The following is a 15,296-nucleotide window of genomic DNA, read 5'->3' as shown; positions in this document are numbered from 1 at the left end:
ATTTATTGCCTGCTGTGCCCTCTCCCCCAGGAGCTGGGGGGGATTTGGGGGAAATCCCCTGGAATTTGGGGCGGGGGGTTGGGGTTTGGGGGGAATCCAAAGGGTCCCTGAATAAAGGATGGAAAAGGCTCTGTGTTTGGCGTCTCTGTGGTTTTTTGGGGTCTTTATTTGGGTTATTTTGGGGGTCTTTATTTGGGCTATTTTGGGCTCTCTATTTGGGTTAATTTTGGGTACTTATTTGGGTTATTTTGGGGGGTTTTTTGGGGGTGTATTTGGGTTTTTTGGGATCTCTGTTTGGGATGTTTTGGGGTGTTCAACGGTCCAGCGGAACCAACCAATATGAATCCGCGATCTTGGGGCTCGCCCGCTACCACCCAATCCCAGCCGCGGACACAACGAGCGTTCCCTTCTACCCAATAGCAGCCGCCGGCTCATCCGCCGTGTTTTTCCGCGCTGCCCAATCCCCGCCTCGGCTACTCGTGGCCGGCCCCTCCTCCAATGAGAAGGCGCGTTGTTGGCGTGGCGGGCGGTGGCGGGGCCAAGATGGCGGCAGCGCTGTCGGTGAGCGGGGCCGGGCCCGGGCCCGGAGCGGAGCCCCCGGCGGGGCCCGGCCTGGCCCCCGAGGAGGAGCTGCCGCCGCTGGACCCGGCCGAGGTGCGGAGCCGCCTGGAGCACAGCGAGCGGCAATTCCGCAACCGGCGGAAGGTGCTGATCCGCGGCTTACCGGCGGATGTGACCAACCAGGTGAGGGGGGAACCGGGAACGGGATGGAGAACGGGCTGAGGGGAAACCGGGAGGAGGAACGGGAATGGGAACGCGGGCACTGAGCGGGGAACCGGGACCAGAGCCCCAAATCCATTCCGGATCTCTCCTTCCTCCCGAACCTTTCCCTGCTCTGCTCCAGATCCCGTTTTTATACCCCAAAAATCCCGAATTCCCAAAAAATCCGCCTGGAATTCCCGGCTGGAATTCCCGCAGCCCCCCCGGGTGCGTTTTTCCTTTGCCGGTCCCGGTCCTGGGGTGAAATCATCGCCCTGAGGCCGAAGGTTGGGAATTAATTGGGGAAGGGCAAAGGATGGAGCCGGAGAAGCCGGTCTGGGAGGAGGAGGAAGAGGAGGAGGAAGAGCCGGAGTTTCCCGGGGTGTCCCGAGGGAATAAACCCTGAGATAAAACCTGGAACGTCAAACTGGGGACACCGCCAGGATCCTGACACGGCCCAGGGAAATTCCCGGGAATTCGGGAGGGCCGGGAGTCCTCAGAAAGGGGGGTTGGAAAGGGGAGGGTCACTGGGAAAATGGGGTTTGGAAAAGGGAAGGGTCTTTCCTTCCCTGTGAGCCCCACTCAATTTTCTCCCATTTCCATGAAAATCCTGATTTTTCTTTTCAGGATATCCATGAGCTGCTGAAGGATTACGAGCTCAAGTATTGCTTCGTGGACAAGTACAAGGGAACAGGTGAGGAGCAGCCCTGGGGTTTGGGGACCAGCCCTGGTCCCTGGGAAATCAGGGAAGAGGGAACAGCCCAGGATGCTTTTCCTGTTCCTCCCCAGAGATGCTTTTGAATTACAAACCCCCTTTTTCCAGGAATTCCTTCCTTTTCCCAAACCCCATTTCTCCCGGATTCCTCCCCGTTCTCAGACTCCTTTTTCCATTGGTCCTTTCCCTTTTCCAAACCCAGTTTTTGGAGGAGTCCTCCCCACTCCCAAACCCCATTTCTCCATTAACCCTCCCCATCTCCTACCTTGTTCCCAAACCCTTTTCTCCTCCATTCCCAATCCTGTTCCCAACCCCATTTCTCCCCCATTCCCAACCCCATTTCTCCCCATTCCCAACTCCATTCCCAACCCCATTTCTCCCCCCATTTCTCCCCATTCCCAACCCCATTTCTCCCCATTCCCAGCCCCATTCCCAGCCCCATTCCCAACTCCATTCCCAGCCCAGATTTCTCCCCGATTCCTGCCCATTCCCAACCCAATTTCTCCCCGATTTCCCCCCATTTCCAGCCCCATTTTTCTCTCCCCTCCTCTCTCCGCAGCCTTCGTGACGCTGCTCACGGCCGAGCAGGCGGCCTCGGCGGTCGGGCGCTTCCACGGCCGCTCTCTGCGGCAGCGCGCGCTGCGGGTGCAGCTGCAGCCCACGGAGGCCGTGCTGTGCGTGGCCAACCTGCCCCGCCTGCTGACCCAGCCGCAGTTCGAGGAGCTGCTGCGGCCCTTCGGCAGCCTGGAGCGCTGCTTCCTGGTCTACAGCCCCGCCACGGGCCACTCCAAGGGCTACGGCTTCGTGGAGTTCATGAAGAAGGACTCGGCGGCGCGGGCGCGCTCGGAGCTGCTGGGCAAGCAGCTGGGCACCCGGAGGCTGCACGTGCACTGGGTGGATGCGGCGCAGCTGAGCCCCGAGCTGCTGCACTCGCGCTGCCTGTGCGTGGACAGGCTGCCCCGGGGCTTCACTGACCTGCAGGGGCTGAGAGCCGTGTTCCAGAGGGTGTGCGAGCCCTCCTTCTGCCAGGTGGGGGCTGAGATGAGGGGTTTGAGGGGTTTGGGGGGGTTTGGGTGGGGTTTGAGGGGTTTGGGATCAGGGACAGGGTCCCTGGGGCTTCACTGACCTGCAGGGGCTGAGAGCCGTGTTCCAGAGGGTGTGCGAGCCCTCCTTCTGCCAGGTGGGGGCTGAGATGAGGGGTTTGGGGGTGTTTGGGTGGGGTTTGGGTGGGGTTTGGGGGGGTTTGGGTGGGGTTTGGGATCAGGGACAGGCTGCCCCGGGCCTTCACTGACCTGCAGGGGCTCAGGGCTGTGTTCCAGAGGGTGTGCGAGCCCTCCTTCTGCCAGGTGGGGGCTGAGATGAGGGGTTTGGGGGGGTTTGGGTGGGGTTTGGGGGGTTTGGGATCAGGGACAGGCTGCCCCAGGCCTTCACTGACCTGCAGGGGCTCAGGGCTGTGTTCCAGAGGGTGTGCGAGCCCTCCTTCTGCCAGGTGGGGGCTGAGATGAGGGGTTTGGGGGGGTTTGGGTGGGGTTTGGGGGGTTTGGGATCAGGGACAGGGTCCCCGGGGCTTCACTGACCTGCAGGGGCTGAGAGCCGTGTTCCAGAGGGTCTGCGAGCCCTCCTTCTGCCAGGTGGGGTCTGGGGTTTCCAGCTTGCGGTTTGGGGATGCAGGAGGGATTTAGTGAGACTCGAGGGATTTGGGGCTGAGGGAGGAATTAGGGGATGAAGGGTGGATTTAGGGAGAAGGAAGGGATTTGGGTACCTGGGATGGATTTGGGGCTGAGGAGAGGATTTAGGGCTGAGACGTTTAAGAAGACTGACGACATCCAGAGATTCAGGGTGGATTTGGAGTTGTGGGCGGGATTTCCCCCGTTTGTCCCTCACTGTCCCCATTGTCCCTCTGTCTGTCCGTCTGTCCCCAGCTGGCCATCGGGCAGGACGGGCAGCCCAAGGGTTTTGCAGTTCTGGAGTTCGAGTCCCCGGAGGCGGCCGAGCGAGCCCAGGAGGCCACGGACGGGTTCCGTCTGTCCGGGCAGCACATCCGTGTGTCCTTCTGCGCCCCCGGGCCCTCGGGCCGCAGCATGCTGGCTGCGCTGATCGCCGCCCAGACCACGGTGAGCCTTCCTCAGCATCCTCGTTGTCATCCTCATCCTCATTGTCATCTCCATCCTCATTGCCTTAACCTTATCTTCATCCTTCTCATTCTCTTCATCCTCGCCCTCATCCCCATCCTCACCCCTTCATCCTCACCCTTATCTTTGTCCTCATCACCATCCTCATCCTCATCCTCATCCTCCTTTTCTCCCTCCCTGCCTTGCATGAGATTTTTGGGATTATGCTCATGCTGAGAGCTGGGACCCTGCTGGGATCACCCTGATCTTTCCAGGATCAGAAATCCCAAACCCCCAGTCCCAAACTCCAAACCCTGAATCCCCAGTCCCAAGCCCCACATCCCAAACCCCACATCCCAAACCCCAAATCCCATCTCTCTCCCCCATAAATCCCATTTTTCCCCTATTTCAGGCCCTGAACCGTGGCAAGGGGCTGCTCCCTGAGCCCTCCCTGCTGCAGATCCTGGGCAGCCTGGGCAACCCGGCCTCGCTGCAGCTGCTGCTCAACCCCCTGCTCCAGGGGGCCCTGGGCGCCAAGCAGGGTAGGAGGGGAATTTTGGGGCAAAAAATGGCAATTTTGGGGCAAAATAACAGGAATTTGGGGGAATTTCGGTGCCGTTCCTCCTGTTCCCAGCAGGAATTTTGGGAGCTGCTCCCTCCCTTCCCCTGGTGCCCAACCCGGCGCTGTCCACGGCTCTGCTCCAGCTGGCTCTGCACAGCCAGACCCAGGTAGGCTGAAATTCCCTCATTTCTCCTGGAATTTTCCCATTTCTCCTGGAATTTTCCTGTTTTCACAGCTTTTTTTCCTGGAATTTTGCTCTTTCCCAGGGTTCTTTCCACCCAGGGGTTGGGGTTTCCATGGATTTTTTAATTGGATAATCCACTTCCATGGGGTTTTTTTAGGGATAATCTCCATTTTCAGGGTGTTTTCCTCCTTTTTCTCATTCCAGAAACCGGGAATTTTGGGCGATTCCCCGCTGAGCTCCCTGGCCCAGCCCCCCGGGAAGCTCCTGGGGGAGATTCCCTCAGGTAAACCCGGAATTCCAGCACACCTGGGGGGGATTTGGAGAGAGGAAAATTCCTCCCAAAAAATGGCAAACCTCAGATTTGGGTGGGAAAAGGGGAATCTAGGTGGGAAAACCAGGATTTGGGGTAGGAAAAGGGAGTTTTGGGTTTGGAAATGGATTCTGGTGTGTCCCTCAGCCTCACTTGTTTTCCCCTCTGTTTTGAGCTGTTTTCCTGCTTTTCTCCCTGCTCCCACACCCCCAAACGTTTCCATTTTTTGGGGAGCTGCGCTCAGGCTGGCTCTGAGCCCTCTCCCCTCCTTTTCCCACCTCTTGCAGGCGCTCCCGTGCCCGGGGACGGGGCCCAGCCCCGCGGGAAGTCCCCGGTCCTGTCCCCGGTCCTGGCCCCGTTCCTGGCGCAGGAGAAGGCGGCGCTGGGACCCCCCGGGACCCCCCCGGGGCTGGGACCCCTCCCCAAACCCCTCCCCAAGCCCCTCCCCAAAGCCCAGCAGGGAGAGAGCGGAGCCCCCGCCCCCACGGTGAGCAGCCCCCTGACCCAAAATCCGGGGTGGGACCCCAACAGTTCTGGGATGAGAGCTCCAATTGCAATGGGATGGGCTTCCCCCCAAAAATCCCTGGGTGGGACCCCAAAAATCCAGGGTGGGACCCCAACAGTTCTGGGATGAGAGCTCCAATTGCAATGGGATGGGCTTCCCCCCAAAAATCCCAGGGTGAAACCCCAAAAATTCGGGGGTGGGACCCCCAAATTCTGGGACGGGACCTCCAATAACAGTGGGATGGGCTTTCCCCCCAAATTCCAGGGTGGGACCCCCTAAAATTCCAGGGTAGAATCCCCAAAATTCTGGGATGGGGCCCCCAAATTTTGGGATGAGACCTCCAATATCAATGAGGTAGATTTCCCCTTCAAATCCTAGGGTGGGGCTCCAGAAAATCAGGGGTGGGACCCCCAAAATTCTGGGATGGGACCCGAAAATTCTGGGAGCTTCCTGAGCCCCCAGATTCCCCCAGGATCCCCCCAAACCCCTCCAGGACCTCCCTGAGCCCCCCCAAATTCCCCTCCCAGGTCTCTCTCCTGGGGGAGCCCCCCAAGGATTTGAGGATCCCCCTCAATCCCTACCTGAACCTGCAGAGCCTCCTGCCCACGCCCGGCCTGCCAGGTGAGTCACAGGAAATTCCCTTTTTATTCACAGAAATTTCCTTTTTTATCCCCAGAAATTTCCCTTTTTATTCCCAGAAATTTCCCTTTTTTGTCCCCAGAAATTTCCCCTCTTTTTGGGGCAGATTTCCCTCTTTAACCAATCCCACGTTTATTTTTTCCAGGAAAAGGGTTTAAGGTGAAACCTGGAGTTTTGGGGACCCCCCCGCCCGACGCCTTCGCCGTGGATTTCCCGGTCAGGGGGAAATTTGGGTTGGAATTGGGAGGTTTTGGGGAGTTTTCAGTTGAGGATAAAAACCCCAAATCCCTAATTTTCCTGGGAGTTTGGGGATCCCCCCCCTCTAAACCCCCCAAATTCCCCCGGGCAGGATTTGGGGTCCCGGATTTTCCCCCAGCCCCGCGACCACGGCTCCATCCTGGGGGGCTTCGGGCACGGCAGGCACAAGGTAAAAATCTGACTTTTTTGGGGGGGAAAATTAGGGTTTTTTGGCAGTTTTGGGGGGTTTTCAGCTGCCTGTGCTCCCCTTGCAGATCTCCTCCTCCTCCTCGGGGTTGGACAGGGGGGGTCTGGGACCCCCAGGGCCCCCCTTTTTCTCAGGATCCCCCAGTTCCTACTTCACCAGTGGCCTCCAGGCCGGGCTCAAGCAGAGCCACCTCAGCAAGGTGAGACCCCTCCCCAAATTCTGCAGCGCCCTCTGCCCTCATTCCCTTAAATCCTTAAAATTCTGTTAATAATCCCCTAAAATCCTATCAAATCCCATCAAATCCCTTCAATTTTAATGATTTTCATCCCAGACCTTTTTTCCCTTAAATCCCTAAAAATCTGTTAAAAATCACATCAAAATCTCCTAAAATCCCATCAAACCCCTTCAATTTTAATGATTTTCATCCCAGACCTTTTTTCCCCTTAAAATCCCTTAGAATTCCTTAAAATCCTTTCAAAATCCCCTAAAAATTCCTTACAATCTCCTTAAAATACCTTTAAAATCTCCTTAAAATCCTTTAAAAATCCCTTAAAATGTTAAAAACCCCCAGTATCCATTAAAAATCGTTTTACAATCTCCTAAAATCCCTTAAAAATCCCTTAAAAACCCCTTTAAACCCCCTAAAACCTCGTTATTTTTCCTATTTCCCCCCCAGGCCATCTCCATCCCCCCGAGCTCCGACTCCATCCTCGCCTTGGCTCCCCCCAGTTCTCACCCCAAGGTACCAAACCCCCCCCAAAATCACAAAAAAACCTTCAAAAGCCCTAAAACTCGCCCAAAATGACCAGAAATTCTCGTTTTTCAGACGCCGCTAGGGGGGCACAAGAGGGGCTTCTCCCACCTGCTGCCGTCGCCCGAGCCCAGCCCCGAGGGCTCCTACGTGGGCCAGCACTCCCAGGGCCTGGGGGGCCACTACGCCGACTCCTACCTGAAGAGAAAAAGGATATTTTAGTGGGGAAAACCTCCCAAAAAAACCCCAAAACAAACCCCAAAAAAATCCCCCAAAAAATCCTCCAAAAAACCCCAAAAATTCAAAATAAAACCCCCCAAAAACTCAAAAAAAAAAAACCCCAAAGATAACATTTTTTAAAAAAAAACAAAACCTCAAAAAATAAAAAAAAAACCAAAAAATCCCAAAAATCTATAAATCCTGCCCAAACCTCACCTTGGTTTTTGCTTTATTTTCATCAGGATTTTATTTCTCTTTCATTTTTGTTTTAATCCTCTTTTTTTGGGTTTTTTTGGTGTTTACTTTTTGCGGTTTTTGTTTTTAAGAGATTTTAAGATTTTTAATTGCCCCTTGAAGGATTTGGGGAGAATCCCTTAAATTTTTTGGGGTTTTTTTTTCTGCCTCCCCCTCCCCAGAGCAGCCCCTGGAGCCCCCCAAAAACGCTCCCTGCCTTAACTGCTGCTTTTGGGGTGGGGTCCCCAAAATTCCAGGGCTCAAGCCCAATTCCAACCTTTTCTTTGGGGGGATTCCCACTTTTTCCCACTCTTGGGGTTTTTCCCCTGTTTTGGGGTTGGTTTTGGGGTGGGGTCTCCCCCATGTTTTTGGGGTTTCCCCCTTTTTTGGGGTCCAATTCCTCTCTTTAAACATTTCACTGGGTGGATTTTTTTGCTGTTTTTTTTTTTTTTGTGTTTCCCCCTTTTTTTAACAACTGGAGCCGCTGCCGTTTTACGCTTTTTTTTGGGGTAAAATCGGCCTTTTTACTTTAACGCTGTTTTGTTTTTTTAATCGACCAAATCTTCCTCCTTTCTCCTTCGTTTTTTGGGGGGATTTCCCAGGATTTGAGTTCTTTTCCCTGTTTTTACTGTCTGGTTTTGCTGTAAGGGGGGATTTGGGGGGGGCTGTGTCTCCCCACCCCCCTCCCCCCAAAATAAAATTCTATTTATATCTCTGCCCCCCACCCTTTTTTTTTATTATTTCGGTGTCATTTCGTTATTTCTGCTGTGCCTTTATTTTGGGGGGAACCCCTTGCACCCCCTCCCCATTTTGGGCCGTTCCTGTGTCCCCAAACTGGGGCAGGGAACCCCAAAAAAAACCCCAGACCCCAAAAACTCGCAAAAAATCACCAAGAACCCGCCCAAAACACCCCCCTCCCCATCACAGGGGCCCTCCTGTCGTGTCTGACCCCCCCCAAACTCCCCCTGGACCCCCAAAATTCCCCAATATCCCCCCAAAAGTCCCCAATTTCGCCCCAAATCCGCGGCCGGGCTTTAGGACCCAGCGCAGGCCCAGCTCCTCTTGGCCCCGCCCGCTTTGGGTCACGTGGGGGGGTCACGTGGCGCCCGTCATGGCTGCGCCCATGGCGGCGGCGAGCGGCTGCTCCGTGACGCGGCGGCTGCTCCGGGGCGTCTCCCGCAGCCTCAGCAGCGGCGGCGCCCCCGCCGAGGAGCCCGAGGCCGCCGTGTGGGTACCGGGAACGCCCTCCCGGGGCGGCGGCGCCCGAACGGAACCGGGGCCCGGTGCTGAGCCCGGTGTCGTGTGTCCCCCCCCTTTCCTCAGGGTTAACGTCGTCTTCGTGGACCGGGAGGGGCGGCAGGTGCCGGTGCGCGGCAGAGTCGGTGACAACGTGCTGCACCTGGCGCAGCGTCACGGGCTGGAGCTGGAGGGTCGGGACCGGGAACGGGACGGGGGACGGGGGCGGGACCGGGACTGGGGGAAGGGGGCTCCGGGACACTCCCGGTATTGACAGAGGGGTCCCACGGCGGTTTCGGTGCTGCTGGGAGGGTCTCGGTGCTAACGGGGGATTCTCGGGGGGTTCCCGGAGCGGTCCCGGTGTTCTGGGGCGGTCCCGGTGTTTTCCCGGTGCTCACCGGGCCGTCCCGCTCCTCCAGGCGCCTGCGAGGCCTCGCTGGCCTGCTCCACCTGCCACGTTTACATCAGCGAGCCGCACCTGGGGCGGCTTCCGGCGCCGGACGAGCGGTAAGGACCCCCCGGTATTGTCGGTATTGCCGGTACCCGGTTCCCCCGGTGCCCCCCGGTTCCCCGTTACCGGTGTCGGTGCCCCGCAGGGAGGAGGACCTGCTGGACCAGGCGCCGCTGCTGCAGGAGAACTCGCGGCTCGGCTGCCAGCTCCGGCTGAGCCCCGCGCTGGAGGGGGCGCGCATCGCCCTGCCCCGCCTCACCCGCAACTTCTACGTGGACGGGCACGTCCCCAAACCACACTGACCCCGAAAACCCTGGGGGGAACCCCAAAAACCCACTGACCCCGGGGGGAACCCCCAAACCCCACTGAGCCCAAACAAACCCCCTGACCCCAGAAACCCCAATTAGCCCAAACCCCACTGACCCAAAACCCTACTGAGCCAAAACCTCACTGACCCGGGAGGGCACGACCCCAAACCACACTGACAGCCCGGGGGGACCCCAAAAACCCTGGGGGGAACCCCAAAAACCCACTGACCCCGGGGAGACCCAAAAACCCCACAGACCCCAAACCCCACTGACCCTGAGGGACATCCCCGAACCCCAGGGGCACCCCTGAAACCCACTGACCCCGAGGGGACACCCCAAAAACCCACTGACCCCAAAACCCCACTGAGACCCGGGAGCAAAACCCCCGGACCCCCCAGGGAAGGGGAACTCCCCCCAAAAAATAAATTATTGCCCCTCATCCAAGGCCACCCTCGCATTTCGGCACTCGTACCCAAACTGCCCCCCAAGGAGGGGGGACAGAATGACAACCCCCCCCCCCCAAAAATATTCCCAGGGTTCTGGATTTGGGATAATGAGCGTTGATGCATTAATTAATCAATTACTTATTGGGCTCATTTGGGTGCTGCTTCGGAGGGGTTTGGGACAAGGACGGAGGTCCTGGGTGGGGACAATGGGCGGGGCTTGGGGACAAGGAGGTGGCCAGGCCGGGGAGCTCGAGGGGGACAGCGGGCGGCGACCCCCGTGAGCGCGAGATCGTTCATTGTTCGGTTATTGATCGTGTATTGATCGATTATTGATCGTTTATTGGGTGCGGCCCATCCCTGAGTGGTGCCTGTGCCACGCTCGGCGCGGCTCCCAAACCCCTCAAATCGCCCCAAAATCCCCTCGGCGGGGTCTGTGGGGACCCCCAAACCCCCTCCCCACCGGGCCGGGTGGGGACAGAGGAATCCTCGGGGGAACGCTCGGTCCTGGATGTTGTGCCCCCCCAAAAACCCCTGGGGTGGGGCTGGGGGGGTCCCCAAACCCCACGGGGATGGTTCCAGTCCCGGTTTCCCGGTTCCGGTCCCGGCTGGGCAAACCGGATCCCAAACCCTCCCCGCGGTCGTGCTGGTGCCAGCGAGCACCTCCAGATGAATCCTCGCCCTCCCAAAATCCCCCAAAATCACCCCAAATCCCGGCTCTGGGGCTCCCGGCCGGCCGGTTCCGGTGCCGGTTCCGGTCACGGCGGGCTCAGCTGGATGCCGAACACCTCGGCACGGGGGTCCCGGTGCCGGTGCAGGCAGGCGGCCTCGGAGCCCTCGGCGTCGCGCACGTTGTACTCGCCCTTCTTGCACGCCGTGCTCTTGAGGTAATACCCGCCGGCCACGGCCAGCCCCAGCGCCGTGACCGCGCCCAGCGCTCCCAGCGCCGCCAGCAGCACCAGCCAGCTCTCTGCGGGGCGGGAGGCGCCGGTAGCACCGGGGAGCCGCCGGTAACACCGGGGCAGAGCCGGTATCACCGCCCTGGCATCCCCGTCCCCGCTCACCGTCCACCCGCACCACGACGCTCCCGGCTCTCCGGCCGTGCCGGTTGCTCGCCGTGCAGGTGTAGAGCCCCCGGTTGGCCGTGGTGGCGCCGGTGACCGTGACCGAGCGGTTGTCGGCGGCCCAGTGCAGGTTTGGGGCGGGGGGCAGCACCCAGGTGTAGGTGGGCGCCGGGACCCCCTCGGCGCCGCAGTCCACGGTGAAGCCGCTGCCGCGGGTGACGTTGGCGGAGGGCAGGACGCGCACGGTGACACCGGCGGGGCCGTCTGCGCCAAAGGGAACAGCGGCCGGTGCCGAGGCTGCCCCGAATCCCCGGGTTTTTCCCCCAAAATCGGCCCCCGCACTCACACTCCACGGCCACGGAGACGTTGCGGACGGCGGAGCCGTGCGCGTTGGTGGCCCGGCACTGGTAGGTGCCCGCGTGGGCTCGGGTGACATTGGCGGTGGCCCGGGCCGGGTCCCGGCTGTCGTGGCCCAGCTCCGTGGCGTTGCCGGGCTCGCCCAGCTTGGCGCAGGTGACGCGGGGCGGGGGGTTCCCGGTGGCGGCGCAGCCCAGCTCGGCCGGGGTCCCCTCCAGCCACCGCCGCCGCTCGGGGCAGCCGCGCTCGCCGAGGCTCGGCTGGTCTGGAAAACGGGGAGAGGCGGCACGGGGGGGTGATGGGGCCGGGGTGGACCCCCGTGAGGCCACCGCGACCCTCCCGGGACCCACTGAGAGCCCCCGGCACCGCCGGGACCGGTCCGAGCACAGCCGGGCTCGGCTTCATCCCCATCCTTATCCCGGCACGGCCCTGGAATTCCGGGCATGGATGTGACATCCCTGTCCCCTCCCAGATCCCCGTCCCACCCCGGTCCCAGCCCCCTCCACATCCCCACCCCCAGCACACCCCGGTGTCCCCTCGCCGGTGTCACACTCACACTCCACGGTGACAAGGACGCTCCGCACGGCCACTCCGTGCCTGTTGGTGGCCCTGCACACGTAGCGGCCGCCATCAGCCCGGGTGACCACGCGGCCGCGGGCGACCCCTCCGTGGTGGCTGCCACCGTCAGGGGTGCCACCATCTCGGGGTCCACTGTCGCGGGTGCCATCGTGCTGAGTGCCACCGTGGTGAGTGCCACCGTCTCGAGTGCCACCGTGCTGGGTGCCACCGTCGCGGGCACAGCGCGTGCTGGGCGGTGGGTCCCCATCGGCGCGACACTCCAGCTCCCGCCGCTGTCCCTCCACCCAGACCCGGCGTGCCGGACACCCCGACTCGGACATCGTGGGCTCATCTTGAGTAGGGGACACACACACAGAGGCCACCCGGTCACCGCGCCGGCCACCGAGGGGACCCCTGACCCCGACCCCGGTGCCACTCACACTCCACGCGGACGGTGACGCGGCGGCTGCGCGTCCCCAGCGCGTTGGTGGCGTTGCACACGTAGGTGCCCGCTCGGGCCCGGGTCACCGGCTCGGGCTCGCCGGTGGCCACGGCGACGCCGTCGCGGCCGCACACCACGGTGGGCGCGGGGTTGCCGGTGGCGCGGCAGGACAGCGCTTCCCGCGCTCCCTGCACCCACGTGCGGTTACCGGGGCAGCCCCTGGCCGGGATTTCGGGAAGATCTGGGGAGAAAAAATGGGATTTGGGGAATGCCGGGAGGGGCGGGCGGGGCCGGGCTGGCGCGACACTCACAGAGCACCGCCAGCCGCGCGTCCGCGTCCTTTGTCACCACGCTGTCGCCCACCGCCAGGCTGGCCCGGCACCGGAATTCGCGGCCGTCGTCGTCGCGCCGGGCCAGCAACCGGAGCTGCAGCCGGGGCTGGGGGCCCTCGGCCAGGACCCCGCCGTCCGCATCGCGGAGCTGCAGCCGCGCCTCGGGCGGCTCGGTGGCCCCGGCGTGGCACGACACGGTCACCTCGCTGCCCGCCGCGGCCGGGGCCGGGCTCAGCTCCAGGGCGGGCGCGGGGAATCCTGCGGGAACATCCCACCGATGGATCCGAGGCGATCTCGGGGTCCCGCGGTGCCCCCGCCGCCCCCTCCCACCGGTGCCTTACGGTAAACGTGGAGCTGCCTCCGCGCCGTCCGCGCCGCCGTGGCCACCGCGGCCGTGCAGCTGAGCTCCCGCGGGCCCGGGATGAGCGGGGACAGCGCCGCGCTGGCCGTCACCGTGTCCCCGGCCACCGCCACGGTGACGTTCAGCGGCTCCTGGTCCAGAGCGGCGGTGACACGGATGTCCCCGGCCGGGAAGGCGCCGGTGATGCGGCAGCTGGCGTTGGCCACGGTACCGGCCTCGAGGATGGCGGGGGCCTGGAGCTGGGGGGGCTCCGGGAGAGCTGCGGGGACACCGGGGGAGACGCGGGGTCACCGGGACCGGCACACGTCCCCAGAGCCAGGGACAGGGTCCCGATTACCGGGAGGGTGACAACGAGGTCACCGCGATGGGGACAAGGCCACCACGAGGCCGCCGCTCACCGAACACCGAGAGCGTGACGGGCACAGCGGCGCGGGCGAACAGGGGCCCGTGCGGCCGCAGCGACAGCTCGGCGTGGCAGGTGACGTCCTGGCCGTGGTCGCCGCGGGTGACGGTCAGCACGTGGCTCACGGCCACGCTGGCGCTGCCCTCGGTGCCCTCGGCGAAGCTCTCGGTGCGCAGCGTTTCGGCGCCGCGCCGCAGCGTCACCGTCAGGTTCCGCAGCGGGGCCACCGCCCGCACGTGGCACGTCAGGTTCCGGCTGTCCCCCACGGCCACCGCCGGCACCGGCTCCAGCTCCACCCGCTCCGGCAGCTCTGGGGAACGGGACGAAGCTGGTGCCACCTCGGTGTCCCCTCGGTGTCCCCTCAATGTCCCCAAGGCACTCACGGTAGACGAGGACGCCGGCGCTGGCGTTGGCCTCAGTGTCGCCGCAGCGGCCGGAGCAGGTGACGGGGCCGGGGCTCCACCGGGACACGTTGTGGAGGCGGAAGCTTTGCCAGCGGAGCCCCCCGGGCCCGAGGGTCGCGGGCAGGGTGGTCTCCAGCCCCAGCGTGGCGTTGGTGTCCCCCTCCGGGCAGGCGCTGCGGCTGCAGTTGACGGTCACCGAGCCCCCGAAGGCCACCACGGCCACCCGCGGCCACGCCACCACCGTGAAGGTGCCCCGGGCGACCCCTGCGAGACCCCCACCACGGGCAGTGGCCCCAGGTCCCGATGGGGGAGACCCCGGGGAACCTGGACTGAGACCCCCCCCCAATTGCCAGGTCCTGGGGGTGTCCCCGTGTGTCCCCAGCCCCCCCAGTCCTAAAGGTCACTCTGATTTTGGGGTCCTGAGGGTCCCTGTGTGTGACCCCCCCCCAGTTTTAAGGGTCCCCACTATTGGGTTGGGGGTCCCTGTGTGCACCTTCCCAACACTAAAAGGCCTCTGGTATTTTGGGGGGGCCTCTGGGGGTCCCCACGGTGGTGTGCCCCCCCCCCAATAAAAAGTCGCTGCTGATTTCGGGCTCTCCGCCCCTCACCCCCCCCCCCGTCAATGGTCGCTGGTTTTTGGGATCCTCAGAGACGCCCCCTCCCCATTCTGAAGGGTCCCCCCGCCCCCCAAAAAAACCCTCAAGCCCCTCCCCCCTTTACCTGCGAGCGCCAGAACCAGGGGGGGCAAGAGCCGCGTGGCCGGGCCGGGGGGGCCCATCGGGAGAGGAAGAGGAGGAGGGTGGGAGGAAGAGGAGGAGGAGGGGGATGAGGAAGAGGAGGAGGAGGATGAGGAGGATGGGGAGAAGGAGGATGGGGACGGGGATGGAGCGGAGGAGGATGGAGACGGCGAGCAGGGAGGAGAGAAGGGGAGGATGAGGAGGGAGATGGAGACGGTGAGGAGGGGGAGGAAGAGGAGGATGAGGATGGGGAGGGGGATGAAGCGGAGGACGACGGAGGCGACGGGGAGGGCGGGGGGTGGAGAGGAAGAGGAGGATGGGGGAGAGGAGGAAGAGGCGGCTGAGGCCGAAGGCAGCTCCTCCGCTGCCGCGCGCGCCGCCGGTCCCGCGGGGCTGCTCCTCCCCCCGCCCACGCCGACCCCCCCCCCCAGTCCCCCCCACCCCCGCCCGGTGCTCGGCGCTTCACGAACGCGCCCCCACCCCCCCAAAAAAGCCCCTCCCCGAACGCCCCCGGAGCCCTCCCCGCGTGGGCGGCTCCGGGACGCGCGTGGGCGAAGCGACAGCGACAGACGGGAGCACCTGGAGCGGGGGTTGGGGACGCCGGGACAGCGGCGATGTCCCCGCCGGGTGGGACAATGGCCCTGTCACCCCCTCCCCGTGAAGCCCCCGGAACTGCGGATTCCTGGCCCCAGTGGATGCCACCTGCAGCGTTTATTGGTGGTACGTGTCACTGTCGCCTCTCTGTCCCCTCCCTCCTGCTCCTTGT

General features: G+C 62.5%; 3 protein-coding genes across 6 annotated transcripts; 2 read left to right on the top strand and 1 right to left on the bottom strand.

Annotated features, from left to right (window-relative positions):
• The first annotated feature begins 494 nt into the window (after positions 1-494).
• Positions 495-7,281, top strand: RAVER1 (ribonucleoprotein, PTB binding 1). Of its 3 annotated transcripts, none has more exons than XM_074530280.1 (14): positions 496-744; positions 1,387-1,453; positions 2,034-2,503; positions 3,397-3,588; positions 3,998-4,127; positions 4,223-4,314; positions 4,536-4,614; positions 4,929-5,128; positions 5,674-5,767; positions 5,931-6,001; positions 6,135-6,212; positions 6,298-6,429; positions 6,907-6,972; positions 7,057-7,281. In XM_074530280.1, exons 1-14 carry the CDS (start codon positions 499-501, stop codon positions 7,201-7,203), a joined length of 2,064 nt encoding a protein of 687 aa, XP_074386381.1. In that variant the 5' UTR covers positions 496-498; the 3' UTR covers positions 7,204-7,281. The 3 variants fall into 3 exon arrangements, with proteins under 3 accessions (XP_074386383.1, XP_074386381.1, XP_074386380.1); XM_074530279.1 differs by having other exon boundaries at positions 4,220-4,314; XM_074530282.1 differs by lacking the exon at positions 6,907-6,972 and having other exon boundaries at positions 495-744; positions 4,220-4,314.
• A 628-nt stretch (positions 7,282-7,909) lies between these two features.
• FDX2 (ferredoxin 2) lies at positions 7,910-9,868 on the top strand. Of its 2 annotated transcripts, XM_074530288.1 has the most exons (4): positions 8,179-8,661; positions 8,758-8,864; positions 9,090-9,177; positions 9,267-9,868. In XM_074530288.1, the coding sequence occupies exons 1-4, from the start codon at positions 8,546-8,548 to the stop codon at positions 9,421-9,423; spliced, it is 468 nt and encodes a 155-aa protein (XP_074386389.1). In that variant the 5' UTR covers positions 8,179-8,545; the 3' UTR covers positions 9,424-9,868. The 2 variants fall into 2 exon arrangements, with proteins under 2 accessions (XP_074386388.1, XP_074386389.1); XM_074530287.1 differs by having other exon boundaries at positions 7,910-8,864.
• A 323-nt stretch (positions 9,869-10,191) lies between these two features.
• ICAM5 (intercellular adhesion molecule 5) lies at positions 10,192-14,721 on the bottom strand. The gene is made up of 10 exons (XM_074530278.1): positions 14,514-14,721; positions 13,773-14,057; positions 13,385-13,699; positions 12,967-13,245; positions 12,605-12,883; positions 12,292-12,534; positions 11,850-12,203; positions 11,283-11,558; positions 10,937-11,200; positions 10,192-10,842 (listed from the first exon to the last, which is right to left on the bottom strand). Exons 1-10 carry the CDS (start codon positions 14,569-14,571, stop codon positions 10,631-10,633), a joined length of 2,565 nt encoding a protein of 854 aa, XP_074386379.1. The 5' UTR covers positions 14,572-14,721; the 3' UTR covers positions 10,192-10,630.
• Between the last annotated feature and the right edge of the window lie 575 nt (positions 14,722-15,296).

The sequence above is a fragment of the Zonotrichia albicollis genome, chromosome 32, assembly GCF_047830755.1.
Source record: "Zonotrichia albicollis isolate bZonAlb1 chromosome 32, bZonAlb1.hap1, whole genome shotgun sequence".
In the NCBI taxonomy this organism is placed as follows: domain Eukaryota; kingdom Metazoa; phylum Chordata; class Aves; order Passeriformes; family Passerellidae; genus Zonotrichia; species Zonotrichia albicollis.
The sequence above is the reverse complement of the archived record's forward strand: the minus strand, read 5'-3'. Positions and strand labels throughout refer to the sequence as shown.